The sequence below is a fragment of the Genypterus blacodes genome, unplaced genomic scaffold (assembly GCF_046128005.1).
Source record: "Genypterus blacodes isolate CSIRO-AG114 ecotype Tasmania unplaced genomic scaffold, CSIRO-AGI_Gbla_v1 ptg000143l_1, whole genome shotgun sequence".
NCBI classification, from domain to species: domain Eukaryota; kingdom Metazoa; phylum Chordata; class Actinopteri; order Ophidiiformes; family Ophidiidae; genus Genypterus; species Genypterus blacodes.
Genome location: NW_027466945.1, coordinates 848118 through 875000, shown reverse-complemented (window position 1 = coordinate 875000; position 26883 = coordinate 848118). Strand labels below are relative to the sequence as shown.

The 26883-nt window shown below is 42.3% G+C and overlaps 4 protein-coding genes and 1 non-coding gene across 6 annotated transcripts; all 5 read right to left on the bottom strand.

The window, feature by feature from the left end:
• Nucleotides 1-1023: 1023 nt before the first annotated feature.
• LOC143012278 (galectin-8-like) lies at nt 1024-5549 on the bottom strand. 2 transcript variants are annotated; one of them, XM_076165341.1, is made up of 9 exons: nt 5465-5549; nt 5037-5125; nt 4642-4852; nt 4340-4459; nt 3888-3944; nt 3390-3416; nt 3102-3190; nt 2840-3005; nt 1024-2526 (listed from the first exon to the last, which is right to left on the bottom strand). In XM_076165341.1, exons 1-9 carry the CDS (start codon nt 5501-5503, stop codon nt 2377-2379), a joined length of 948 nt encoding a protein of 315 aa, XP_076021456.1. In that variant the 5' UTR covers nt 5504-5549; the 3' UTR covers nt 1024-2376. The 2 variants fall into 2 exon arrangements, with proteins under 2 accessions (XP_076021456.1, XP_076021457.1); XM_076165342.1 differs by lacking the exon at nt 3888-3944 and adding an exon at nt 3542-3598.
• Nucleotides 5550-6076: 527 nt separating this feature from the next.
• On the bottom strand, nt 6077-9641 carry rrm2 (ribonucleotide reductase M2 polypeptide). Its single transcript, XM_076165321.1, has 10 exons — nt 9054-9641; nt 8872-8937; nt 8215-8361; nt 8013-8129; nt 7789-7922; nt 7589-7683; nt 7352-7485; nt 7141-7245; nt 6872-6985; nt 6077-6507 (listed from the first exon to the last, which is right to left on the bottom strand). Exons 1-10 carry the CDS (start codon nt 9141-9143, stop codon nt 6355-6357), a joined length of 1155 nt encoding a protein of 384 aa, XP_076021436.1. The 5' UTR covers nt 9144-9641; the 3' UTR covers nt 6077-6354.
• Nucleotides 6665-6800, bottom strand: LOC143012346 (small nucleolar RNA SNORD94). Its single transcript, XR_012965046.1, has one exon. It is a non-coding gene; the product is annotated as a small nucleolar RNA SNORD94 (small nucleolar RNA).
• Nucleotides 9642-11108: 1467 nt separating the features above from the next.
• Nucleotides 11109-17562, bottom strand: klf11a (Kruppel like factor 11a). The gene is made up of 4 exons (XM_076165319.1): nt 17419-17562; nt 16112-16324; nt 14131-14890; nt 11109-13487 (listed from the first exon to the last, which is right to left on the bottom strand). The coding sequence occupies exons 2-4, from the start codon at nt 16313-16315 to the stop codon at nt 13198-13200; spliced, it is 1254 nt and encodes a 417-aa protein (XP_076021434.1). The 5' UTR covers nt 16316-16324; nt 17419-17562; the 3' UTR covers nt 11109-13197.
• Nucleotides 17563-19967: 2405 nt separating this feature from the next.
• taf1b (TATA box binding protein (Tbp)-associated factor, RNA polymerase I, B) lies at nt 19968-26243 on the bottom strand. The gene is made up of 15 exons (XM_076165251.1): nt 26150-26243; nt 25485-25583; nt 25094-25181; nt 24872-24969; nt 24652-24744; nt 24360-24450; nt 23860-24019; nt 23585-23684; nt 23306-23453; nt 23029-23203; nt 22719-22756; nt 21808-21895; nt 21368-21438; nt 21015-21222; nt 19968-20822 (listed from the first exon to the last, which is right to left on the bottom strand). The coding sequence occupies exons 1-15, from the start codon at nt 26165-26167 to the stop codon at nt 20552-20554; spliced, it is 1746 nt and encodes a 581-aa protein (XP_076021366.1). The 5' UTR covers nt 26168-26243; the 3' UTR covers nt 19968-20551.
• Between the last annotated feature and the right edge of the window lie 640 nt (nt 26244-26883).

Sequence of the window (26883 nt, the reverse complement as noted above, 5' to 3'; positions counted from 1 at the left end):
GGTGAGCAACTGCAGTCTGCCTGTCTGTCTCTCTTTTCTCGTGTCTGTCCTTGGAGAAGGCCGACCTGTGTACCGCTGTGACGTCATATTTATTAAATCCATGTTCAACGCGGCTGCTATCCGGTACCGAATCAAACAGGGATGACTCACACACGCGCGCGCTCTCCCTCTCACACACACAGACATATATATATATACACACACACACACACGCCCGGCCTGATGATGAACATCAGGCCGGGCCTTTGCGCTTCACGTCTGCGCTCCTTGCGGGCCAGATAACAGGTTCCTCCAATATAAAGCTGTTAATATAAAGAAACGGTGACAGACGGACAGACACACAGACGCAAAAGACAGACAGGCGGACAGATAGACATACAGGCAGACTGACAGACAGACACACCCAATCCTCCATCTCTCACCTCCAGCAGCTCCAGATGCTGCTGACGCTTCGCCGCTCACCGATGATGAAAGCCCGCAGTGACACACAGCATGAGAGATGAGCCGGGGGAGAGGCGGACAATATGAAATATATTCCTCCGGTTGTCTGCTCGGTTAGTGGTGCTGATGCTGCTGTTATGGCATTTTTTCTCCCTCTGACGCACCCTGGGTGTCATCAAATCACAGAAAAGCCGCACCAGCTACGTCAAGGCTAAAGCAGTTAGTACGGGCCGTCGCCTTCAAAATAAAGTGTTCTTAATCTCCGCCGGAAATTGTATTTTTTCCTTCGTTTGTAGTGAAGTAGTTTTGACGATATCTAGATATACAAATTATTACTCTAACTCTCTCTATAGATACATAAGAAATATATCAGTGTATATAAAATATACCCTATAACTATATATACTTACAGTGTATAATAAGAAAAAATTCAATTGCTTGCAATTTGTGCGTGAATTGCATGTAACATGATAAATAAACTATCTTAAATTTTAAATCTAATATACAGTAAGAACAGTGTAATTCAAAATAGTTAAGACTTGTGTTCAAAGACAAAATGAATGAAGACAATCAACTCCGGTATGCACATTATTATTTTTTATTTTTTATCTTATTTACTCAGCATATGTCATACAAAAGGGTAATTCATCCAAAGATCACATGAGCCAAATTAGAAGCAAAACACTACACTTAAATATACTAAAATTATATTAATTCATTAAATGGATTCAATTGAAAGGAAATCAAACCATAACCCCTAACACAGACACAGACAAAAGGCACTTAATCAGTACAAAACACCCTGTATTTAACAAATCGTGTTTAACAGACCTGCATAGTTTACCTGCATATTGTAGTCCAGGGGCAGATACTAAACCTGAATGCATAATGACCTGAGGCAGCAATTAAATGAGCTGGGTGTTACAAAACATTATGCTTTACAGGCTGTGGAAGGTCAATAAAAAGCTAATACTTAACATCATCAATCTGATATCACACATATCACCATCTACTTCAAGGTGGAATTCCTTCAAAATGTTTCCAGGCACACTCACTACACCTGTCAAATGTTTCACCTAATCAAATGTTTACAGCAACAATATATCCTGATTTCTTTATGCCTTTATGGTTTGCCGCTATGTCAAATATGGATTTCCATTCTTATCCGTTTGTGGGCCAACCAGTCAACTGATAAATGACGGTGCTAAGGAATGTGCTGATTGATTTGAACATGTTTTTGTTACTGCTTGACTTGTGTCTCCTTGGTTGTGTTCTTACTGGCTGGTGAACTGACATCATAAGAATAAGTGGCAGAAGATCATTTATTCTAAAGTCATCCTGCTAAATAATCCTAAATTTTACGAAATGCATTTGACCTGAATTGATCTGTGAGAAATCTGAGATCAGAGGAGTACAATCAGCCCCTCAGAAATACTTCAACCACAGATATGACAGCCCTTCCTCACTTCCTCACGGGTCAGACTCGACATTTAGCCTGTTAGTCTCCATGATGAAGTCCCGGAACATTAACATAAAGCTCAACACCAAGTTAAAGAAAACCTCTACAGAGGACTGATCTTAATTTACGCAAACCATCACCTTCAATGTCACCTTTGATCAGTGTGAAGTTTGTCAAACTATCACATAAACACTGCATGCAAAATGTCAACGAGAAACAGTCACACACACCACAAAGCCATGATGTCACGGGAAAAGGTTCCTACCAGCAACAGCAGCTTTTACAAAGTGGGCGGAGTTAGTTGTTACCACACTGAAATCTACCTCTACCTAAATCATCAAATCCATCCTGATGTTTGTAAAAAAGGATTTGATTTATTTATTTGACAGGATAATTGGTTCTAAATGGATTTAATATAGGTTTGATTGTATTGGTCCTATACTTAGTTAGTGTGTTCCAGGTCATCATGGCAGAGGTCACAGCAGCTTGACACCCAGCAGCTCGATGTCTCCAGATATCTCCAGCTGGGAGATGCGGCTCAAGTCCTGGACTCTGTGTTTATAGTCCAGCTGATGGACGCCGTTGACAGCCACTTTGAAGTACTGAGTGTCACACATGATGATCAACTAAGAGCAGAGAGGAGAACGCACCAAGGTTACTCACTGCAGGCAGCTGTGTGCTTTAAGAAAAGAAACACCTCTGGGTTAAGAGTCTTCTGGCAGACTCACAACTTATCAATCAATCCTTGTTTGTTGAGAAAAGCCTTATCAATATTTGTTTCCCAATAATTGTAACGATGTCAGCTGCTGAGGGAAGGCAGGACACATTTTACAGTATGTATGGATGCATTTAAGTTACATCTTCTCATTTGACTCATTTCAAACATGCCAGGATGTCTTAAGTGTCTTTGTGATGAGCGGTCATGTGGTGATATCGTACCTCAAAGTACTTTGCGGGGGCGAAGGGGAAGGAGGCCAACTTGGTCTCCTCATTGCCCCAACAACCAGACAGAAAGGAGTTTCTGACCAGGACGCCGTGTTTCATTCGAGGGTTGAGATGGAAAGCAATGTCGCTGCTGTTCGCCACACGCAAGTTAAAACAGAAACTATAAAACACATCAAACAACAAATTAACATAAACAAAAAGACATGTCAACACAAAACCAAAGGCATGAAACACACACACACAAGTGTTATAATACCTGTACGGACACACACTGGTTCGTCCACTGATAGCGATGGAGCGTCCACTCTTCAGTCCGTTCGCCAGCTCACCTTTGTAGGGAAGACTCTGCCAAACAACCATAGATCACACAACACACAGTTTCATACAGACAAGAAGTAAAACGACGGAAAAATAATGATTGGATACGATTGTGATGTCAAATATAAGATGAAGGGTTCCATTAATTCAGTCCAGGACATTTTCACAGTCCTGGTCACAGTACAAATACAAATCTGTACGTGAACAATACAACAGCAAGACTCACCAAGTCTCCTGAAGATGAGATTACTGCCTGAAACAACCAAAAGACAGGAAACGTGAGGAAGAATACGATTGAAAGCAGGAAAAAGTGAAGTGAGGGGCGACTGGTGTGTTTGTGTTTCCAATTGTAGTTTCAGTTGGTGAAAGTGTATTTACATTTAGTGTTTGTTGAGCATCTTTCTTGATCGGATCGGCTTCAGAGGAAACTACATCCTTAAAACAACAACAAAAACATATAAGAGTTTAAGAACTCAGAGTCGAACGGTGAAATCTGTACATCATAAGACCTGCAAGAAACTCGGAAAGTAAAAGAAAATCTTAATTCAAACATTTCACAGGGACGCAATTCAACTTCAACTACTCAGAACTGAATCTGAACGTGATTGGACGACACCGAGGGACAGTTCATGAAAGTAGGCACTGAAACTACACTTGGAAACACAAACACACCAGTCCAATTTGTGTTTCCAAGTGTAGTTTCAGTCGGTGAAAGTGTATTTACATTTAGTGTTTGTTGAGCGTCTTTCTTGATCGGATCGGCTTCAGAGGAAACTACATCCTTAAAACAACAACAAAAACATATAAGAGTTTAAGAACTCAGAGTCGAATGGTGAAATCTGTACATCATAAAACCTGCAAGAAACTCGGAAAGTAAAAAAAAATCTTAATTCAAACATTTCACAGGGACGCAATTCAACTTCAACTACTCAGAACTGAATCTGAACGTGATTGGACGACACCGAGGGACAGTTCATGAAAGTAGGCACTGTAAGGCATCAACAGAAATAACAGACATACGCGAGGTTGAGTCAGTTAGAGGTTCTTAATCGTAGTTTCTATACATTTTCGGTTAGTTGCAGAGCTCCAAATGACGTGACATGAATACCAGCAGCTTGTTTTTGCCTTAGAAACTTGTAAAACCTTGCAAACGTAAACATAACACCTCCAACTTACGGGAATCGGCAGCAAGGCGATGACGTCAACTATCACTTTTCCAGAAATGGCCAGAGTGTCCACCCGCTCCAGATCGAGTCTGTGCTTATACTCCAGCACGTGAGCTCCATTTAGCGCCACCTGGTGACCACACAGAACCAAGCACCTGTCACTCATGATAGTGACATCATAATTTAACTGTGAAAGAATATTCCACATTTGAATGTTGCTCTGTTCAGAATTAAGGGAAGGTTTTAAGTTCTTAAAAGTAAACTGATCAAACCTTGCCTACATTTGCACACGTTTGTAAAGCTGCTTCTTACCTTGAACATGTCAGTCTGAACCAGGATAATGAGCTCAAAGTCGGCCCCAAGTCTGAAGGGCATCTGTTGCAGGATTTGTTCTCTGCCCCAATGCTCCCTTTGAAAGGTGTTGCATACGATGCATGGCGATTTCTTAAACCTCGGGTTGAAGTGAAAGGCGACGTCAGCCCTTGGTTTCATGCTGCTTCCACACGTAAAATCTATCTGAAACCTAAAAAGAGATAGCAGCCAAATGACAAAGAGAGACAAAGCAAAGGCAATCAAGAGAGGACAGAGACGACTAAAAGAGGACAAGGGAAGACAGCCATGATGTCAGATCTGCGGCCTATTTGAGCTGACAGAAAGACACTAGGGGACCAGGACGAATGTCAGGACACAAAGCTGTGACAACATACCTGTCGGCATCAGAGGGCAGTGAGCCCTGGATGACAACCATTTCCCCCGGCTGCAAACTGCCAAGGATGGTACCGGCAAATGGAATAGTCTATAAAATATTAACACAATTATCTGAAACTGAAGTAGCCAATGCAACTTGCTGGTAATGTTTACTGTAGCATGCAGTAGTGTCAAGTGCGGCCGTAAACGTTGCTTGTTTTAATTATAGTTGATAACTTCTAACCAACTTATCAGTTGGTTAGAAGGGGTACACGACGTGCTGAAATGAACTTTTTAACTGTGACGCAGAGTACGGGCCTCCCTATGCTATTCTAGCGCGTTGCCCACTGATCAAGTCAACATTTTCATGGATTAAACGTTACTAAACCAGCTGAGATGCCTTCGACTGAATTTTTTGTTGAACAGAAACGAGAATTAAATGAATTACCGGGTTTAGGAACGTCTGTTTCGGAGTCGGAAGCGACATGTTTTCGGTGAGTGTGACGTCTTGTTATGTCGCTCAACCCACTCTGGTTCTGGAGCCAGCCCCGCCCTCCATAGCATTCAAGCGCTGGGATTGGACAGGCGTACAGCACGCGCGCAATGCGGAAATACAGCCCCGTCGCGACACATTACATTCACTTATTTCGGGGGGAATTTATATAAACAGTGAAAAACTATGAATGTAGAAATGTGTTGCATGAAAGCCAAATTACCAAATCAAATGTTTTGCTGAGAGTAGAGATGATATTATGCCTCTGCAAGTCCATGGCAACGTTAGCCGGAAGCAAAATACACCGAGCCACGGCACACCCGGAAGTTTATAGCTAGGGCGCCTGGAAAAGGTAGGATTTTTTTTAAATGTGCCCCTGAAACGGTGCAATGACTGAATAAGAACCAGTTACCAACTGTTCTGTACATATGTTCTATAGACTCAGATGGGTAAATTTGTATATCTCAGGCAGCAGACAGGAAGAGAAAATGGGTTCTTAGCATGCGACAGTTTGTGTAAGGATCAAAGGTAACTTAATGGCCACCAATAAAATACCCCACAGATATGTATGATCAAACACATTTAATTACAAAACAAACTAAGCATCCTGTACATAACCCATAACCTAAAGGCAGCACTCTGCCCACATAAAAACGCATCTCCCATAAGTCATATTACAAAATGGATAAGATTTACAAGTGTAGTTTACATTAAGATAACTGGGAACAGTGCTCCTGTAACCAGGTAAAAATCATTCTTAACGCTGCCAGCTGACTAATGTGACAACATAAATAAAAACAGGCAGCTAAAATCCACCCCCATCCCCACACAAGTAGCATCAAGCTTTAGAAGTCAGCGTCCAGTCTGAAGGCGTTGTCAGTCGTCCCGGACATCACGCCCATCCTCTGGTACTCGCCCACCCGCTTCTCAAAGAAGTTGGTCTTTCCCTCCAGAGAGATGTTCTCCATGAAGTCAAACGGGTTCTCCACTCTGTAGACCTGCAAGAACACAAGCACACATCAGTAGCTGTACATAACTATTATCACAACATAGCATGGCCTAATACAAAAGTGTGGCAGACCTCAGGTTGATCAGTACTGACCCAAGTTTGTGTTAAACCTGAAGCATTAAATGTTATGTGCCATCTTGAGGCGGGATGCTCAGACAAGCGTCTGTATCATGTTGCTGGTTGTCTGATAGTGGATCACATATCCACTAAGCAGCTGCACAGCAACACTCAGCCCCCATCTATGGCTGAGGTCCGTACCCCTGCGCTTCTCATCATGGCAAACCTCGCCCCTCACAGACAACCACCTCTGCTATGATCTCGTCTCTGTCACAAGGGCTAAAAACAGAAGTTACCTTGCTACAACCGAGCTCCAGCAACAGTCTGTCGGCTACAAACTCGATGTACTGCTTCATTAGGTCACAATTCATCCCGATCAGCTTCACAGGCAGGGCACGAGTCAGGAAATCCTAAAAACAGAGTTAGGGTTAGATCCGTTTGCACCACATTATACAGGGAAAACGGGATTTGATTCAAACTGACTGGGCAGAGTAATTATTGGTTGTGCAGTGATGAAAGAGCACCTGCACACTCAGTCTTTATTTTGATCATTAGCCAAGCTTACCTGCTCTATCTCCACAGCATCCCTAATGATCTTAGTGACAGTATCTACAGACGGTTTGTCCACCAGGTGTTTGAACATCAGACAGGCAAAGTCACAGTGGAGACCCTGCAAACACAAAACAAAAGACCATTCAACATCACACAGCAGTGAACTGTATTACCACCAAGATTCTCACAAGTATTCTGCATCAAATTCATATTGGAGGCGCTACCTCATCACGGCTGATGAGCTCGTTGGAGAAGGTCAGGCCCGGCATCAGGCCTCGCTTCTTCAGCCAGAAGATTGACGCGAATGACCCAGAGAAGAAGATTCCCTCCACAGCAGCAAAAGCCACCACACGCTCACCTTAAGAACACAAAGACAGAAGAGCAGAAACAAACTCAGTCTCTGGGAAATTCTAGGCTGAGAACTAGCATACAAAAATTCAAACAAAGCAGTCAGGCCTTACCAAAGGAGGCGCTCTTGTTTCCAATCCAGTTGAGTGCCCAGTCTGCCTTCTGCTTCACACAATCCATTGTCTCAATGGCATTGAACAGATATTCTCTGAAGAAAAAAAAGAAACAGTCAGCCAAAGTCATGCTGCTACAAAATATCAAAATATGAACAAACTAACCAACCAGAAAGCAAGTCACACACTAATCAGCTCACCTCTCTTTCTGGTCCTTAATGTAGGTGTCGATGAGGAGGCTGTACATCTCTGAGTGAATGTTCTCCATGGCTATCTGGAAGCCATAGAAACACCGTGCCTCTGTGACCTGCACTTCCTGGGTGAACCGCTCCACCTAGTGGTGACAAAGCAAAGTTAAATACCATCATTAAAACAAATGGCTTTGTAAAAGAAAAGGCTGCAAAAGAAGATCCTTCCTCCTCACCAGGTTCTCGTTGACGATGCCGTCGCTGGCAGCAAAGAAGGCCAACACATGAGAGATGAAGTACCGTTCCTCATCCTTCAGAGACTCCCAGTGCTGCAGGTCTTTGGAAAGATCAACCTGGAGAAAGGAAAATAAGCACCACCCATTAGCAGCTTGTTCTGCAGAAAGGCAGAGTCAAGTATTGTACTGCTGATAGTCGTACCTCTTCCGCTGTCCAGAACGAAGCCTCTGCCTTCTTGTACATCTGCCAGATGTCGTGGTATTGGATAGGGAAGACGACAAATCGTTGAGGATTTTCCTTCAGGAGTGGCTCGACTTCTGTGCTACTTCCTTTCTTTGAGGGTTTGGCCTGAAATAGAATAGTTTTACAAGATCAGTACATATAAGAGCAGCAGCACCTCAAATGTAAATGCAGCCTCTACATTGCAATTGTACACTTCACTTAAATCTGTCAAAATTCTTTTCCACTATATCAATCTTGTCAATTGTAACAGGCCGTGTACTTCATGAAGTCGATCACATTATCACGATCAGACGGCATGCATGCAGTGTCTTCTGAATGACGAGGGGTTACTCAGGAAAAACCCGGGAAATACTCAAGTCACGACTGCAAATCGTTTCAATTTTAACCAATCGTTCGTATAATTGTTACAAAAGCAGTTATAGAACGGGTCCTGAACAATAAAAGTTGATCCAAGCTAATTGTTCCGTTTGGCGCCAGAGTCTTTCAGGCGCCATTTCGTTCATTGTTCAACACATTATACCTGATGTAATCATAATACTAGATTGTAACATTCACCTTAGTTGTTAAGTTTCTAACACAAATGAGGACATTATGCATTAAATCCGTCTCTCTTACCTCGGCGTCAAAGATTTTCCGCGCCGCTTTTGACGCTAGGACTCGAGTAGAGTTCAAACTGGGAGGCTGGAAGAGAAAAGGTCCAATAAGTGAACACATTCGGTAATAGTTATCTACATTAAACTCTCCTTTTAAAAAGGGGGTTAGCAGGACATGAAGTCTTGTTTAAAAAATGTTCTTACCGTGTTTTCCTTGTCGAGAGCCATGTTGTTGAGGCTTGAGCTCAGCGAGTTTCCGTTTTTCAGGGACAGAGGAGAGCGAGTAGACATCATTTTTCTGTTACGGCAGAGTTAACACAAAGGAATAAATTAAATAAAAGATTTTAGCGTTTTTAAAAAGAAAGGACGCTGATGCGTGCTTCGTAGTTGTTGAGAGGTGGAGTGGAGACAAACTGTGACTAGAGTTGCCGGCTGCTCGCTTTTTATTCAATCGTTGGCGCTACAAACCAGCCAGCCAATAGGAGCGCAGCGTGTCACGGCTCTTTAAACTAGCGCAGCGACGTAACCAATCAGATGGCCAGCTGACAGAACGTGACTTCCGAAATATTGCGGGAAATTCAAGCGCCTTTGTCTGATCGAAGTTACGAAACCGGCCGAAAATGTGGTTACAAAACTATTAAAAAGGCGCCATTACACAACTTTGTACTATGAAACAAATGTGACCATTTACGAACTGTTAACGTCATCGTGTATGAAAGTTCGTGGTGCATTGGCGGGACAGGTTTCAATAAAATGTGAAGGACCAAACGCGATTGCAAACATTTAACTTTCATATGTTTCCCGGTGTTATGTGGTGTTTCATTTACGTTTTGTAATCTCTTTATTTGGTTATACGTTCTTTGTTTGTCTGCTGCCCGCCTGTTATATACAGGCGCTATAACGTTATGGTATTTATATCAATTCAATACTTCCCCGTAGTCTTAATAAGCGTTTAGACATAGAAGTATATTCATATCTTAGTATATGTTATTAGGCTAAGACGGGTATGATCTACTTTAGCATGCACGATAACACAATGTCAAAACGATACAGTCCCAAACTCTTTTCCATTTATTGAGCTACCTGAACCTGAACGTATTTTGGATTAACTGGATGCACCTTCCTTTAATAGGCTTATGTTTCTCAAAAAAGTGCAACAAACGTTTTCCCTCGAAAACAAGCAGTTGTTCGGGGATCAGCTGTTTCCTGTTTGCGGCAGAACGAAGAGCGTTGATTGAGTCAGTAGGTTGACACGATTAAGTAATGTCAACCATTGTATCGCCTTCTAGGGGCTGGGAGGACCGAAGTTGTTCTGCATTGGACGATAAATGTCGATTTATTTTGCGAAAAATACCCTTTAAAGAACACGTTTTACCAAAACAAGTACCGCCTTGAAGAAGCTTAGTCTTTGTAAATGTACACCACTGTCTTGAGCGCATATTACCCTTTCTACTGCACCATCTTAATCTAACAGCCGGTTACTTTAGTAAATCAGTTAATTTTCATTTACATTTCTGTTTATATCTCAATTCTATTTTCTCAATTTTATTTCGATTTTTTTATTATTATTTATTATGTAGGACCACGTGTACTTCTGTATTTTCTCACTGTGTTTTCGTAATAATCTTTTCTACATACTTGTTCCACCTCTTGAAAAAGGTAACCACTGCTGGAAAAAGTCATAAATTCTGCTGCATTACAAATGTTCGCCACATCGTGTCACTGTATCTTTTTACATGTCTCTGTTGAACGTCGGTCAGTAAGGCAAGTTGGCCGATGACGCAGCTCTATCATGTTTCATAGGCCAGACCACCCAGAGGCCACACCCCCTGCGCTGTGATTGGCGTATCTCTGCAGTCGAGGAACACAATACATTTACAATAACCTATTAAATATCATGAAAGAAGTATGAGTAAGTTATATTCATGTGATCTAAACCTTTCACACACTTTTGTTTAAGTAACATTCTTAGTGGAACCCAAAGTACAACCATTTGAGTTCCAATTAGCACTTAGCACATTTTATGTGTGCGAGAGTCCATCAGTGGAAAATTAATTATTTCAAAATGTCCAAATGTTGAAATCAGAATAAAATCCAGTGATGTCATGATACATTTTTAATTTAAAAAATCAGATTCTTCACATCACTATATATGATATATGCATGTGTGAGTGTGTATGTATGTATGTAGTGATTGCAGTTTGGCAAGAGACTGAAGATGTCTTTTCATATATATATACACACACATACACACATATATATATTGATATGATGTTTATAGTACTTTAAGATGTTATTAATATGAACAACATTCAATACAATGAGGTATTTTCTTACTGGCTACACTATGGGCCAAATCAAGCTATAAAAAAACAGGACATTTCTCAAAAAAATGTTCATTAAATAACAATAATAATAATAATAATATAATGTGGAAAGCATTGAGAGTAAGAAGTATCACAGTGAGGAATACTGACATTTTGAAAATACCAATAACTTGTACTGTCAATAAATGCGGATTGGAATACACAACATCCATATAGACATCAATATATGTACAACGTTTACAATCAAGGACTAATAGAAGTAAGATGGTCACATAGGCAAGAAACAGAAGCTTTGGCAAAAACAAAAGGAGTGCATACATGTGCTGAATGTGTGGTATACACATAGTAAACATGACTAAACTGTACATGCAGGGTACAAAATGAGCACAATTCAAAAATACAGTGCAAGGTTGGTTTCTGTCAGTGAATAGCAGCCGGCCACCTCCTCCTTCATGGTGCGTTTGTTGTCAGTAGGAAACAAAATCCTGAGCAAAGTGGGGGGGAAAGTCACTCTGTCCTCCGCCATTAAACTTCAGCTACATCGAAATCACTTTGACGTTTGAGAAAAAAAAGCTGAATGAGATTTGGTTGATTACAAATGAAACCGCAGCTGTAAACACAATAATAAGATTCTGTAAAGAGTGTTGGTGTCTGAGAGCCCAAAGGTAAGCAGATATGAAAGATGTTAGTATCTGTAAACGTGAGGTTAAATGTATCATCCTGTCACTGATGTCTCCTGTTTAACTCTTGTTTGTTACTTCAAAACTGGGTGATGTTTTAAACTGCATTTGGTTCACACGTTATTATCAATCTATCTGCTATCTACTGTAACTATCTCTCCATCCCACTCAGTTAGAATGGAATGTTCTTAGAAGAGTTTTGATCCAATCTCTCTTCATCTTTTACAGCAATGTGTTACACTGGATTGAATGTTTGGTTCTGGCTCAATGGTTGAAAGCTGCTCGAGTCTTTCCCGCCTGAGTTTAGTAAAAAAAACAAAAAAAACAAACAATTTAAATAAAACGCATGTTTGATCCTCAGTGCCTTCACATTGATTGTAGGTAGACATTTTGTGAATAGTGTAATTAACACTAATTAACACATGATGTTGTGCAGGGTGCTGTCGGCTGTTCCCATCCCAGGATAACCAGATTTGACCATAGTTTCATGGCTCTCTGCTGTCAATCAGCACATTTTCTGTTGGTCCGTGATAACATGTCACATTTCTATTCTTCTGTCAACTGATCACAAGGCTAATTACTGGCCTGTTACCTGTGATGTTTGCAACCATTGCTGAGCTATTCCAAGAAAATATGAATTTCTTATTCCAGTATTAAAACGACCCTGTCCATCAATTTGTGTAACTTCCAATCCAGTCCTTGCATGTTGCTGCTGGTGCAGGTGCGACACTTTGGTTTGCATTAGGATTGTTTGCTGAGCTTTTAACAAAATGAACACCTTCATCTCGTTAACACCTTCATCATGATTCAGTTTTCACAGACACACTAAAACTAAAAATCCGTTTGAAATTTGGAGGTTCAGCAGTTCCGGGGACTTCAGCTCTGTGCTCTGATCTGATGGATTCAGAGGTTTTGTGTGTGTGTGGATGTAAACATGGCTGATGTTGGAAGCACAAGCCTCTGTTACTGCCAAAGCTGACGCCAGCTCTCGTGCTCAGTTGGTGCTGAGCTTTCCTCTTCATCATCTCTCTTTCCCCCAGCGTGGGATCTGGGCAGATGACATTTCCATGTTGCTTGGCCAACTGGAGGTCCTGGTGCCAAATAAATGAATGTTTACTATTGCAAAGGTATAATATTAACACACACCCACTCATGACGTCGGCATGGTTCCCACTTCAGGTCCTTCTGTTTTGTGGTTCTTGCTGGGAACCAACTCTTCAGGTTCTGTTTTTTTTTTTGTTTACTTTACTGACAAAAGCAGCAGCAGTTTAACCTTAAGGGTATGGAAGGTCATTTCCTCACTCGGTCCTGAGGGGTGTGTGTGAGCTCCTATTGAGTGTGTTAGTTGGGAAGCAGTACACTGACAGGAAGTGCTGAGCTTGTGTTCTGGCCCTTTGTCAGGGTCAATCTGTTGAGGTCACAGGTTTCAGCGGACCATGTAGACGTCCTCTTGGTGGTCATATGCCGTCTGGCGTGTTTGGTCAAGTGGTCGCTTCGCATGAAGCGGCGGTCGCATGCGCTGCAGACAAACTTCTTCTCGCCGGTGTGCGTTCGCCGGTGGCGTGACAGCTCATCTGACCGCGCAAACTTTTTGTCACAGCCCTCCCAATGGCAGCTGAACGGCTTCTCACCTGCAGAAGAATAACAGCTGCTGTTACATGGTGGATGATTCTACATGCTGATGTGACATTTACATCTGAGGGCGTCGGTTGCATGTCATGCAACTCAGCCCATCAATGTATAGGATGCAACACACAATTATGATACAGTGACTGTATCTAAGCAAGAGCTGAATAAAGAGTTTCATAGTTATATTGGTATCCAGGCCTGAACAATCTTACCACCAACACCACCACGCAATGCATTCATTGTTTCCATGGCCACCACACCGTGTAGAGTGTTTTCATACTTAGTGTGAGCATTGAAATTTGTTAACAATTTGCCATGTGAAACCTATTATGACATCGCCATCTTCTTAAGATGACAGTCCATTGTTGACATCGACTTTGAAATCAATCCAACTGCAATGTCTGTCAAAATTGCTCTATTGCTCCATTCACATTCAAATTTAATGAATAACATTGTTAGACACCAAAGTTCTGTGGTGTTCTGTATTCAAATTGAGCATTTTGTCTGAGTAACTTAGAAATGTGTTATTTATGAAAACATGCAATGCAAAGTTCTACCAATCATTTTTTACCTCAGTCAATCGGATTGATGAAGTCTTTGTCAACAAGCTAAACCTGCTATTCTCATGATAAGTGTGTAGCCCACCTGTGTGTGTTCGGAGGTGAGCCTTCAGGTGGGAACTCTTGAAATATGTCTTCTTACAGCCGGGGAAGTTGCAGACATAATTTCGCCTGCGGGAAAAGTCGGCCTGCGAGACTCTGCCACTGCCTCCGAATGGCATGTAAACGGGCGCCGGAGCCAGGGGGAGGAGCTTAGTGTTGCCCAGGGTCATGACAGTCTGTGGGCCCTGAAGCACCTGGGACACCGACGGCTGGGGAACTACAAACATCACAGCCCCCTGCGACATTGCAGAGCCCACCAGCAGAGGCTGAGCAAAGCTGGAAGGAGACTGGGGGAGGATTGACTTGGGACCAGGAGAGATGATAGCGGAGATCATTCCTGCACGGCCACTCACTGGGAAAACCTGGTACATGACTGGAGAGGGGGAGGAGGAGGAAGGCGGTGTGGAAGGAAGCAAGGAGGGGCAATTGGGAGATGCTCCTCTATGTGGAGAGGTTTCTTGCACAGTGAGCAGCATTGGCTGGGTGGGTGGAGCTGCAGGAGAGAGGCTGAGGCTGTCTGTGTGGCGGATGACACTGGTGGCCATAGCTCTGCCCGGTGCTGACACAGAGGAAGACTCTGTGTAAGGCTGAAGCACTGATGGCTCTGAGGTGATCGGTAGTTGGAGGGCGGGGCTGGCACACGTGTGGGGGCAGGGTGAGAGCGATCCGAGGGTGGGGCTGGCGGTGGCGTTGGCGGTGGCAGCGGTATCGGCGAAGCTCGGACTGTGAGGTGGAGTCATGCACTGAGGAAGGTGAAGAAGACAAATCATTGTCATTTTCCATCACTAAATTTCTTCTTATTTATTTGTTAACTCTTAAATTTCTTTGATTCTTTATGTTTGGCAAACAAATTCATTGATTTGTTATTTGGATAATCAATCGATGTATTAATAAACAAAAAAATGTAAAATTTGCCACAAAGTATAAAATAAACCATTCTTTTAATCACCACCAGGTGTCAGTATAATGTAAGGAAACATGGGTCAAGCTGTGGGTCACACACAAGTCTAACATATTCTTATTCTTAGGTTTGAATGAAAAACTGCACTACCTAGCCCCGTGATTGAGTGAAAACATTGGACAGCCTGAGTGCTGCTGTGAGATGTAAAAGTATAATTGTGGATGAAAGTTCTTCGTCTATGGATGCTGCCTCCTGCTACTTTAATTAAGATACGTTCTGTTTACAAGACAAGATTTTAGGTTTAACATTGCATTTGCATGTGTGAATACTGAAAATCACCAGCCATGCCTAAAAGGTTCAATCTTGCAATGATCTATGTGTGAAAGGGGCCTAAGCTCCTCTGCCCTGTGTTGTGAGGCCAGGCGTGAGATCACAATGTCTAACCCCACTTACAAGACTATAATCTTGCAAGAGTCTACTTTTGAAACTCCTATTTGGGTGTGAAAACAATCTTTGTCCATCCTTGCAGCTTCACGGCATACTAGAGAAGACGGTTGACGGCACAACAACGCCTGAAAACCTGCTGCTCATGCGCAGACGACCGTACGAACAGACGGCACACGGGAAAAAATCAAAACGGAGAGTAAAGAAGAACAAGAGTCTGACGCTTGTGACAAGACGACTAATTCAGAGGAATTTTTTGTGAAGAACCTAGCTGGAAAATCTGCATTTTTGCTGTACAGAGAATGCATGAAACTGCATAGGTCATCATCAATTATGTATTTGAATGTCGCCAAAGGTTTGAAAAATATTGTGATGATTATTTTTGCAATTAGAAATGATTCTTTACTAAATAAATGACTATCGTGCACCTCGGCCAGGTAACAATTGCATGTTCAAGTGGATTAAAACAACAAAGCACAAGAGTAAAACAAAAGTCAAATAAAGAATCAATATACAGGTTAAAAGTCAAAAGTGTCACAGAAACCAGGGCAAATTAGTAACTTCTTGTGAAAAAAAGACATTAACTTCAACGATAATCTATTTTGTTGAACTTACTGACCAGTGAGGAAAGAGTGATCAGATCCTTTGGACTATCCGGGTGGAGCGGGATGGAGTCACAGGAGTCTGAAGTTGGCGTTAGTGGGCGGGACTTGTGCAACTTTTGACCCCAGAAGCTCATGCTCACGAGTGCCTCAGCAGCCTCCAGGTCGTGGTACTCGATGGACTGCTTCTGCTCCATGGTGGCCACCAGCCGGGCATCCATGCTGAAACCCTGAGGGACATGGAGGGTCCAATTCTGAAACATGAATGACTCGGTGTGTGTGTCCATTTCCAGTGATGTGAAGAAGCCATCTCCTCTCCCTCACCTGTGTCAGGATACCAAATGGTACAGGCCAAAGCTCTGAGGCCTCCAATTTGGTTTGATTACTATATAATCAATGACTTGGTTTGTGATGGAAAATGTTTGTTGATATTGATGAAGGAAATTAAAATTATCCGGTTTTATCTCCCAAATGTTTTTTCCATTTAACGTTAAGCGGCTAAATAATATTCTGATGCAAATATCAATGTTCAAACGCATCTTTCACAGAGAATAAAACACTGGTGATGTCACACACGTTTGTCCCCACTTCCTGTTCTCTCTCTGCTGAGCCACACGAGCAAAACGCGTTACAACAGGGTGTGTAAATAGAAGTAAACAAATAAAAAAAGTGACACACAAACATGACATGCAGTGAACACGTGCCATCGGGAAGAAAGTACATTTAACAACACAATTCATTATGGAATAGAATACAAACTATTCAAAGAAAGTGAGGAAGCAGAGGGCGGCGGAACAGAATCTGAAAGCGCAACTAAAATGTCTAAAAATCAGACCTGCATGAATATAAGTTCGATCTTTGTCGGTATAAATTTCCAAGTGGCATTACTGTGCTCACTGCTGTCTTAGTGGCTAATTAGTTTTATAATTTAAACACTGAATTTCGATTTGGATTTCTAAAACATAAGTAATGACCCCCCCTGACAGAAATAATTGTTGAAAACCAATAATAACGAGCTGCGCGTCTCATTTTACTTAATTATTAAATACACTGAAGTAAAATCCATTCATCTAAACAAAATCTATAAAGGATGTAAATTAGACTGCTCAACATTTCAACACACACACACAGTTAAACATACAGGAGGAGGCTCGGTGTGACCTTAAATAAACCCGCAGCGCCAAAAACGAGACCAAAACACCCTAAGTAACCTAAGTGAACAGCTGATCTCAGGTCCAGGTCCTGTCCCGTTATCGGAACCTGTCCCCGAATCAGGATTAGAGTGTTTTCTTTCTGATGTTTGTTTAAAATCTCAGGTGCTCACCTGTCAGGTGGCTCCGGCCCGGGGAGTGCAGAAGTAGCGCGCTACGAGGCGGCGTGAGGAGTGGAGAGGGCTTGTGAGGCTCCAGAGCAGACTGACTTCAGCTGAGCGCCCGAAAAAAAACAAAGCGACAGGGGGAAAAAAACACACACACAAACGAAATCGGGAGCCGTCTGGCGGGTGGTAACACGCAGCCAATCATATGCAAAGGTGTAGCGCGCACGGGCCAACCAGAGACGAGGCGGTGCGTGATCAGTACGTGGAAGCAAGGCTATTGGTTGGAGGCGTGGCGCGTGGCTGTCAGGGGGCGGGGCCGTAAAGTCAGCGGTGTCAGAGTAAACCCAGTGAACCCTCCGCGCGCAGGAAGTGGGGGAAAGGTTGAAAGCAGCCATGGCGAGGGCGCGCGCGCCACCCTGGGACTCAACCAGTGCAGACACAAATAATAATGAGCGAAAATTGGAAATAATGTTGTACTCGATACCATAATGACTGCACATACAACAACACAACGTAGCATACCAAATTTTTTTTTTTTAAATGTCATTATTATCCAAAATGATGCTCTGGGTGTGTCAGCATACTGTCCTCTCATGCTGACAGTATATGGATGACAGTTTTCAGCGTACAGTAAGATGTAACATACTGTTGATGTAGTTCAATTCATACAGCCGACAATAGGAGAACAAATGTAAAATTTGCGGAATAAGACTAAAAGCTGAAAATAATTAAATAAAGAATACCAAATATTTTGTGTCTCATAGAGAGCCAGTGAAAGCTTTTCTTTGGCTCATATTACGAATACTAACATACATGTATGAAGAGACGAGAGATCTTCTGCAGCCCTCAGCACATTTTATTGTCTTTTTCCTTTACAGTTTTCCTGTGTGTTCTCTTGTGACCATGTCCAGCACCCACCACCTCACCCTCATTGCTTAAGCCTGTCCACAAACCCAGATCACCCCTCCTATCCTGGCCTGTGAACCCGGGGACTCCTGTGCACTGAGGTTGTAAAAAGCATCTCCAATAAAGAATTCCAGGGTGGGGCTACTAGACAGCTAGAATACCACACACGTGCACGTGCACATTGGCCTCATCTCTGTTGTGGCCATATGTTAACCCTTTAAAGGCACTATCGTCACTCTGCTGCAAACAGGCAGAGAAAAGGAGGTGGAGGTGTTGAAGGTCGAGTGATACAAATGATACATCATCCTGTTTAATGGACAGACAATGAGTTTGTTTCCCTTTTAGTTCCAGGTTGGTGACAGAGGAAGATCGGTGTTTTGGTTTGAGACACACACACACACACCACACACACACCTCCTTGGTCTTACCTAAACCAAGGAGGTTGTGTTTCACTCATGTTTGTCAGTTAGCAGGTTGATCTATGGAAGAACCTGTTACATTTAAACCACAATTTTGATGAAGTCTGAACCAAGTCTGACAAAAATGTCATTCCTACAATTGGCTGCCATATTTAAATGAGCATGGCTGACGACTTCAAACATAGTGACTCTCCTGTAACTGAACTTGGTGGACCACAATAACAAGTTACATTTTATCTGTAACTCAGGAAGTGGCCATGATAGAATCAAAAGATTGTTGGATGGTCATTGAGATCATGGTTAAGCCAAGAATCAGTTTCATCATGTACAGAGTCAGAACTTAGAGTTAGAGTAGCTTCTAGTATATTATATATTTAATGGAAAATTATTATTTTATTTTATTTTCTTAATTCCCACACATAATAAAGTTTGAAACACTTCACATTAAGTTTAGACAGAACTTAGTAGCAGCCAGGTAGCTAGCAAGCAAGTTGTTTGCTCCCTGCCAAGCTGAATCACGCGACAGCCAAAGTGGTTCCAGCGTGTGGCAACTTGGTCACATTACACACATCCTGAGATTGTGTAAACTCTTCTGTAAACGGTTGCAAGTTGGTTCGCCGTTTGCTTTATTATGAGAGCTTGGTCTAGCCAGAATGCGGGGGAGAATATGAAAACTAGGGAATCCTTAGTCTTGTACAACTTTTAATCAAGGAAATGTTTCTTTCCATTCTTAGTTGAAACATGAAACGTATTTTTTCATGATTAAGTGTCAGTATGGATATTGCAGTTACGGATATTTCACCTGCAAACTGTTTTCTCATGTCTTTGTCCACCAGAAGCCAGTGTCCCTAAATGACCCGGAGACGTGGCCAGGAGATCAGGGGAGGTAACTGGCTGGCTGTTGTCCTGGAAACAGCAGACTGTGTTAAGCCTGCTGGGTTTTACCTCCAATTGAACTAAATATATCAACAGACACTAGGACAGAAAAGGAAAAGGAAAAGGAGAGAGAGCGAGCAGGATGAACAGACAGGATGAAGCTGAAGGTTGCAACCTGAGCTGAACCTTCATTACCCAGAACCTTGGTGTGTGAGCAGGAGAGTTCCCGGAGGTGTTTTATGGAAAGAAGGAATAATAATTGCTCTGTTAAACACACACTCACACACACCAGTCTTCGAAAAATATTAAATTTTAAATGTTTAATTTATTCAATTAAAATTTTTGATTCCTCACCCTCTTCATTTTATCTTCTGTCTGGCTGCAGCGTCCAGATTTTCAACTTTATTTCAGGTCACAGGTTAACTCGAGGTCACATGGGGGTCCTTTTTTAATAATATTTTTCATTCATTTCAACATTTTGACTTTTTAAAAACATCTAAAAGTGATTGCATTTGACCTCAGATCAAACACCATCATCCTCACATAGTTTCAGGTTCACATTAAGCGTGTTTTTGTGACAGTGGCTCTGTTCACTCACCATCTGTTACTGGGTAACTTTAAAAGCTTTGGCATTGTTGCCATGGTGATACTACAGCAAGCAGTGTCCTGTCCTAACCAGCGCTGTGCCCCAGTCCTGCTTGTTGCCCACAAACTGTTACAATTGTTTTGATCATAAAAAGAGCCCAGACATTTGTGAAATGCACCTGTGCCCTTCTTCTGCACAAAGAAAAATATCTCTCAAACAATACATGCAGCCAGCAACATTTATTCTTTAAAATTACAAAATCTAATATCACTAAAATAAATCCAACTTTATATTTACATTCGTAGTTATTATTATTAAAAACATTGGGTCATGTCCTGGATGTGGGCATAGCTTAAGAGAACAGATCAGGTGATTGGCAGTTGCGATCTGAAAGCTGAAGGGTTGCTGGTTCAAATGTCTGTGGTGATCTTCTGGGCAGTTGACGAGTCTTGGTTGTGCTCCTGTGGGGCGTTTTAGTTGGGATGAGACGTCTCTCCACACACAGTACCTCCTCATACAGATATCCAGGGTCTACGTCCAGCATGAAGGAGAAGAGCTGAAGCAGCCAGGTGAAGCTCCTGGGCAGCGTTGCCTCCACTTCATTATAGTGACTACCGCAATCCCTGCTCAGGAATCAAAAACATATATAAGATGCTTCATAATAAATATGTCTGGGGACACCACAAATTTGTACAAGATCAACTGTGTGAAATGAACACAGAGTCAAACTAGTGACCAGTTATTAACATTTATATTTTCATGCTGGCATCAAATTTTACACAGATTGAAAAGTAAGAATAAGTTATGCGTGTGACCTGGGGTTGCAGGGCTTTAGAGCCGAATGCCAGTATGTTAGGCTACAGGGTGTCATGGCCTCGTCCAGGCTCATGTGGTGCATGCTGGGTCCACATGATCCATCTTGGTCCCCCCAGCAGAACTTGAAGCTGGAGGGCGGAGAGCTCTGGATGCCTGCTGGATATGCAGACAGCTTCTCAAAGCAAATCTGAACCTGCTCCGCTACTCCTGCACACAAGAAAGTAAAAATGATTTTACCTGGTGTTCAAAACATGTCAGCCACACACAGGCACTCAGGAGTCCATTTAAGTCCACAGAGCTAACTGGCTGTATGTTCGAGACAAAATGACAATAAAATTGAGAAGAAACTCACTTTTCTTCTTCACCATTCCAGACTGCTTCGTCTTGCTCACACGAACATGCCTTGACACCTTCCACTGTTTCCTGTCAACAGCAACAACAATCTAAGCATTTGCTACTGCAGCTTCAGAATAAGGATATTGAAGAGTTAGTTCCACATTTCACTCCATAATTAGGTTTCCACATACTTTTGGCCATATAGTGTACGTAATTACATATAACAACAAACAAGATGTAGTAGGTACCAGGTAGAAATAAGTGAATAAAACCTGGTTGAAGATTTTCTGTACTAACACCAGCAGAAACATTATCAATTGTTTACTGAAAATATAATTTATATATAAAATCTGTCAAAGGGGACAAAATATATTAACTAAAGAGCTATAAAGAATTTAAAGACATTAAATACAAGTAGAAAAACAGTCAAACAGTGCAGGTCAGAGGTCAGATCACCTGGCAGCGTCTTCCTGTTGCCGGTGCTGGGCTTGGAATAAAGCCGCCTGCATCAGCCGATACCAGTGGCGCACATTAAACATTTTTCCTGTTTTGGAAGATGAAAAAAATCTAGTAACAAAGCATTCTGATACAGACACAGTGCATTACATCATATCTGAAAACCAGGGCCAATGGAAGACGGACAGCCGACACCACGCATACTGCAATATATTTACAGGCTGGGAAGGATAAAAATCAATACTGGCTGAAATATCCAAGGCAAACCACTGCAAGCTCCCACTTTACAATTCAGAAGTCAGAATAACTCCATGTGATGCATTCAGGTGCTCATGGTTGGAATAAAAAAAAAGAAACCTAAATTACTTCAGCCCATGCTTTCATTCCTCTGCAACCACATCTATTCCGTAGACGCTGTGAGGAATACGTTATTGTTGTGGAATACGTAATATATTGTTGTTTGACACACCATAGTCACTACGGTAGCTTTTAATTTGTTCAAAGTGGCTTTTAAAGGATTCCATTCCCTTTGCATTTATCTTTACCTCTGAATTTCACCTCTGATTTGGTTAACAGTCTCATCTGAAACAAAATGTGCACAACATGTAAACCATCTTTAGGCCAAGCAAATGTAAACAAATCAAAGTAGACAAGCGTAGCAGAACCCTGTGCACAACCAAATGCATGCCTGCTGCGACACATTGTGATTAAGCCTGAGCAGGAGGGAACTAATGTTTTGGACACATTAATCCCTAGATTCAAAGTCTAATGAAAACTATGCGCGCAGACAAAATTGTCAAACCAAAAGTCAATGGAAGCGATGGAATGTTTTTCTGGCTGAAGTGGGCAGGGACTACTCTATTCTATTATCATTTATATACAAAAAAGCGTAATAAATAAATAAATCTCACCTGCTTTGCCATGATCACCTGCTTCATTGGATAAATCCCTGAAAGACAACAAAGTCCTCTAAGAACACACTTGACAATTTCACATTTTTAGGAAGAAAAATGTTTTATGTTACATACAGATCAAACAAATTAAAGCAAACGCTGGTATTCTAACCCTAACCCAAGTGACATTTTATCCTCAGATTTGTCACATGCTCATTTTCAATGAATCAATTAAAGGGCAAGTTCACCCATATAACTTTACCTCTTACTTTACACTTTAAACAGCCGTATAAGTATATGTGTGTGTGTGTGTGTGTGGGTCAGTTACCACTCTGTGTGGTCGTCCATGCCAAACACGACTTTCATGGTGACAATGATCAGGGCAGCCGCCTGAGCATCGTACCTCGGCAGGGCAGTGCGGTGGCAGGGATGAAAGGTATGGAGTGTGTGTTCGGCCATGCCAGCCTGCTGCATGAGCCTGCAGAGCCACAGGTGGAGCTGGTCTGAACACCACAGGAGAGTCATACGTGAAGAATACACTTAACTTTGACTTTTATTTACGATAAGATGTAGTCTTTACTACACTTTACGACATAAAGACGTACCGGGCAGGTTGGCGTCAGACAGGTAGCGGAGGCTGAGCAGAGCCGGGTGCAGTAAGCTCTGCTGCGTGATCGGAGGAAAAGAAGGAAGCTGCAGGAAGTGAGCCAGAGTCTGAGCGCTGTGATGCAGAGATCTGTGAGACGGAACCCTCTGCAGAAAAAACAAGTAGTTACTTTCATATCATGATCTGCATGCAACATAAACAACAATGACAAAAATGGACTTCATGAGCTTATTTAAAAAGTCATCAGTCTGTGTTTGGTTGTTGCATCAAAGCTCACATCCACTATGAAGAGAACGGCGGCTCTGCTGTCTGACTTCATCTCCTCAGGAAGAAACCCATAAGCATCCACATACGGGACGTGTCCGTCATTCACCAATCTGCAACAACAACAACAAAAACCTGACACTTTTCAAACCCACTCTAGGATCTTTCCATGATAATCAAAGTAAGCAGCGACTCTTTTCTCATTTGCATTAAAACTGCATTTGGAATTTATTTGTGTAGGCTTTATGCTGTGTGTTTGTGGTTATGATGTGCCGATGATGTCACTACCTGAGGAGGTCAGACAGGGTGAGTGTCTCCCTGCTCCAAACCAGAGCTAGGTGAATGAAGGCCAGAGTCATCTTCATGCTCAGCTCGTTTTTAGTCTGCCTCGGCCATGGTGCTTCGGGGTTGGGTGAGCCTGTGTTCGATGACCAATCAGTGGAGCTTCCTGAAGAGCAAGGGGTGGAGTCAAAGGTGACTGATCACTCATTGTGCTCGAGTCAATCAAATGAAACCATCCAAACCACCTATCAGTCAATGATGAGAAAAAAAAGAAAGAAAGAAAGACCAGCGTTGCCATGGTGCCAAGGCAGCTTAGTGGCATCGAAAAATCAGACTTGAGCCCCAATTTAGCTGACTAACCCCTTAGTCATGCTTTATCAGACTCATTGCTTGTGTGTTCAAAAAACAACATCATAGAAATAAAAAAGTGAATTTTACTGGACTGATCATCTGGTTGATGGATTCTCAAAATGTCATCCCAATAAAATGCTTCTTGTCTGCTCTACCTGCTGTGCTGAGCAGATCCATCTCACTGTCTGTATCCAGACATGATGTGACGGTAGAGTCTGTTTCCAAGTCAGTCGAGTCTGCACCTCCCTGACACAGAGGACACACAAGGCAGGACCACGTGAGCTCACATTTCATTGATTCCTCTCTGTGTGTTGTGTGTGTGTGTGTGTGTGTGTGTGCTGACATTGTCTCTTTTTTTTCTCAGGCGGTCACATCTGATACCACAGGGTTAGGACATGTCCAGATGTCTCTTAGACGCCCACATACACGTCTCTTTCCAGTGCTCACCATCTTAAACTTTGTACTCTGCACAGGCTTCCTGGTGTACGCCTGCCGGCTCATCTGCAGGTACAACTTCCACATCTGATACAGCACAGCATCCTGCGTACACACAGCACACTTTACGACACCGTCCCGACGTGGAGCGGACAAGCACGTTGGCCAGGCTGGTTAGGACAGGACAAACAGGCACACGCACACACACACACACACACACAGACAGCCTAACCTTGAAGTGCGGACAGACGCCCAAACTGAGCAGAGCGTCTGCCTGTGCCAGTAGTATGAACTGGAATCCCTCACAGATCATCCACTGACGGACAGAACCTAGGGAACACATAAGGTCATAAGCCATCCTGAGATGATAATGATGGTGACATAAGAGACAGAGAGAGAGAGAGAGAGAGAGAGAGAGAGAGAGGGAGAGAGAGAGAGAGACAGGCAGACAGACCGTGTGTCTTCCCTCTTGATCTTCTGCTGATACTGGAGATCCTGGTGGATCCAGGAGTGAAACTCCCGTCAATCACCTCTTTGGTTCTCTGTTTGAACACAGTCACATGTGATAAATCTATGACATCATAATGTTTATCGGAGAGATAAATGTTGCTTCTCCTTGAGCTTAGTGGACCAAATCATCTCACCATAACAACAAGAACCACACATCTTTTCACTCAGTTTGGGACTGGACATGAAGTTTGTTAATTTGCCAATGGGGGAGGATGATCATGATGTAGTAAACAACCTTGGCAGAGGTATGATGCACTCTCAATCCATTCAATCGCTGCTAAGACATGTCAGTGACGTATACTGTATGATGTCACATCCTGTGTGCTGTTTGATACCTCGATGATGTTGTGGCAGGATTTACAGTAGAATTGACCTCCATCTGAAACAGCCCAGTCCACCGCCGAGCAGTGAGAGCAGGGCTGGTCGTAACCCCCCTGCTCCACGCGCACACACACACACACACACACACACACACACACACACACACACACACACACAGTTCAGTCAGTATATCTGAAGTCAGACTTAAGATACAGAATGTCTGATTTGTTCAGTGAATTTTGTTTTTCGGGATTTCGATCTTTCCCTAATGAATCAAGGTGATATTGATTAACTACATGCCTATTGGACAAGTGTTTAATGGGGCATAATACATCAATATGAAATCTTTATTGATCTATTTTCACTTGCAGACACAAACATGTTTTGGTTGGCTTTAAATTGGTCCGGAGGAGAAGCGTAGGAACTGCATACGTGAAGTTTCTTTGGCGATTATTGTGTATTGTAAATTAGTGTGTTAACGCTACTACGAATACTTGTATTTGTTTTGCTGTTCCAACATGTCATTCATTACATCTGTCCTTTCCTTTAACGCTCCTCAAACACAACATTTCACCATTGCGCACTCGCTAGCATAAGGACGGAACTTTGTCTTATTTACAAGTTATATTAGGGAAATAATTTGCCAGAATTAGTAAAAAAGAAGCGCAGCAAACTTCACCGTCTCCTCTGCGTCCATCTCCACACTGCTACTGCTGCTTCTTCTTCTTCTGCCAGTTTTTTGGCGGTTGACAGGTCAGTTAATTGGCGCATTACCGCCATCATCTGGACAGGAGTGTACTGTGCACCATAAAAACAAACGGGCAAAGTAAAAAACAAAAGTAGAGTAAGTAAAAAACAAAATGTTGTCAAGCATATCTGTTTCCTTTAAGTAGTTCGCGAGATATCTATATGTTTTGCTCTTATCGTTCCAAAGGAGACCCTCAAGACCCACCTGTGGCAATGAGACTGAATGAAATACCTGAATTCAATGATTAAAAGGTGTGGACCAATACTTTTGTCAATATAGTGGACTTTTCCAACACAGGACAGAATGTTGGGGTTTCATTATCAACAAACCACAATCTAAGAATGTAAAATGTGTGACACAGTTGAGATTTTAAAAAAAAAGGAGAGGGCAGGAAATGGAGGAAGTTGCGACACCAAGTGGCCAGAGAAGAGAAGAACAACGTAAGCGGAGGAGACGCCAGCACCTGTGACATCTACACAGTGTCTTTACTCTCCCTGCTCACTGAATCATTAGTTTGCAGGTATATTAAACCAGGTGTTATACAGAAGCAGCCATCACTTTACAATTTTACAATTCAAATTGAAGAGCAGCAACTTTTCCGATTCTTAATTATACAGTGAACCAAGGAAAGTGAATCTTAGGCAACTGGACTTGCTGGTAAAAGG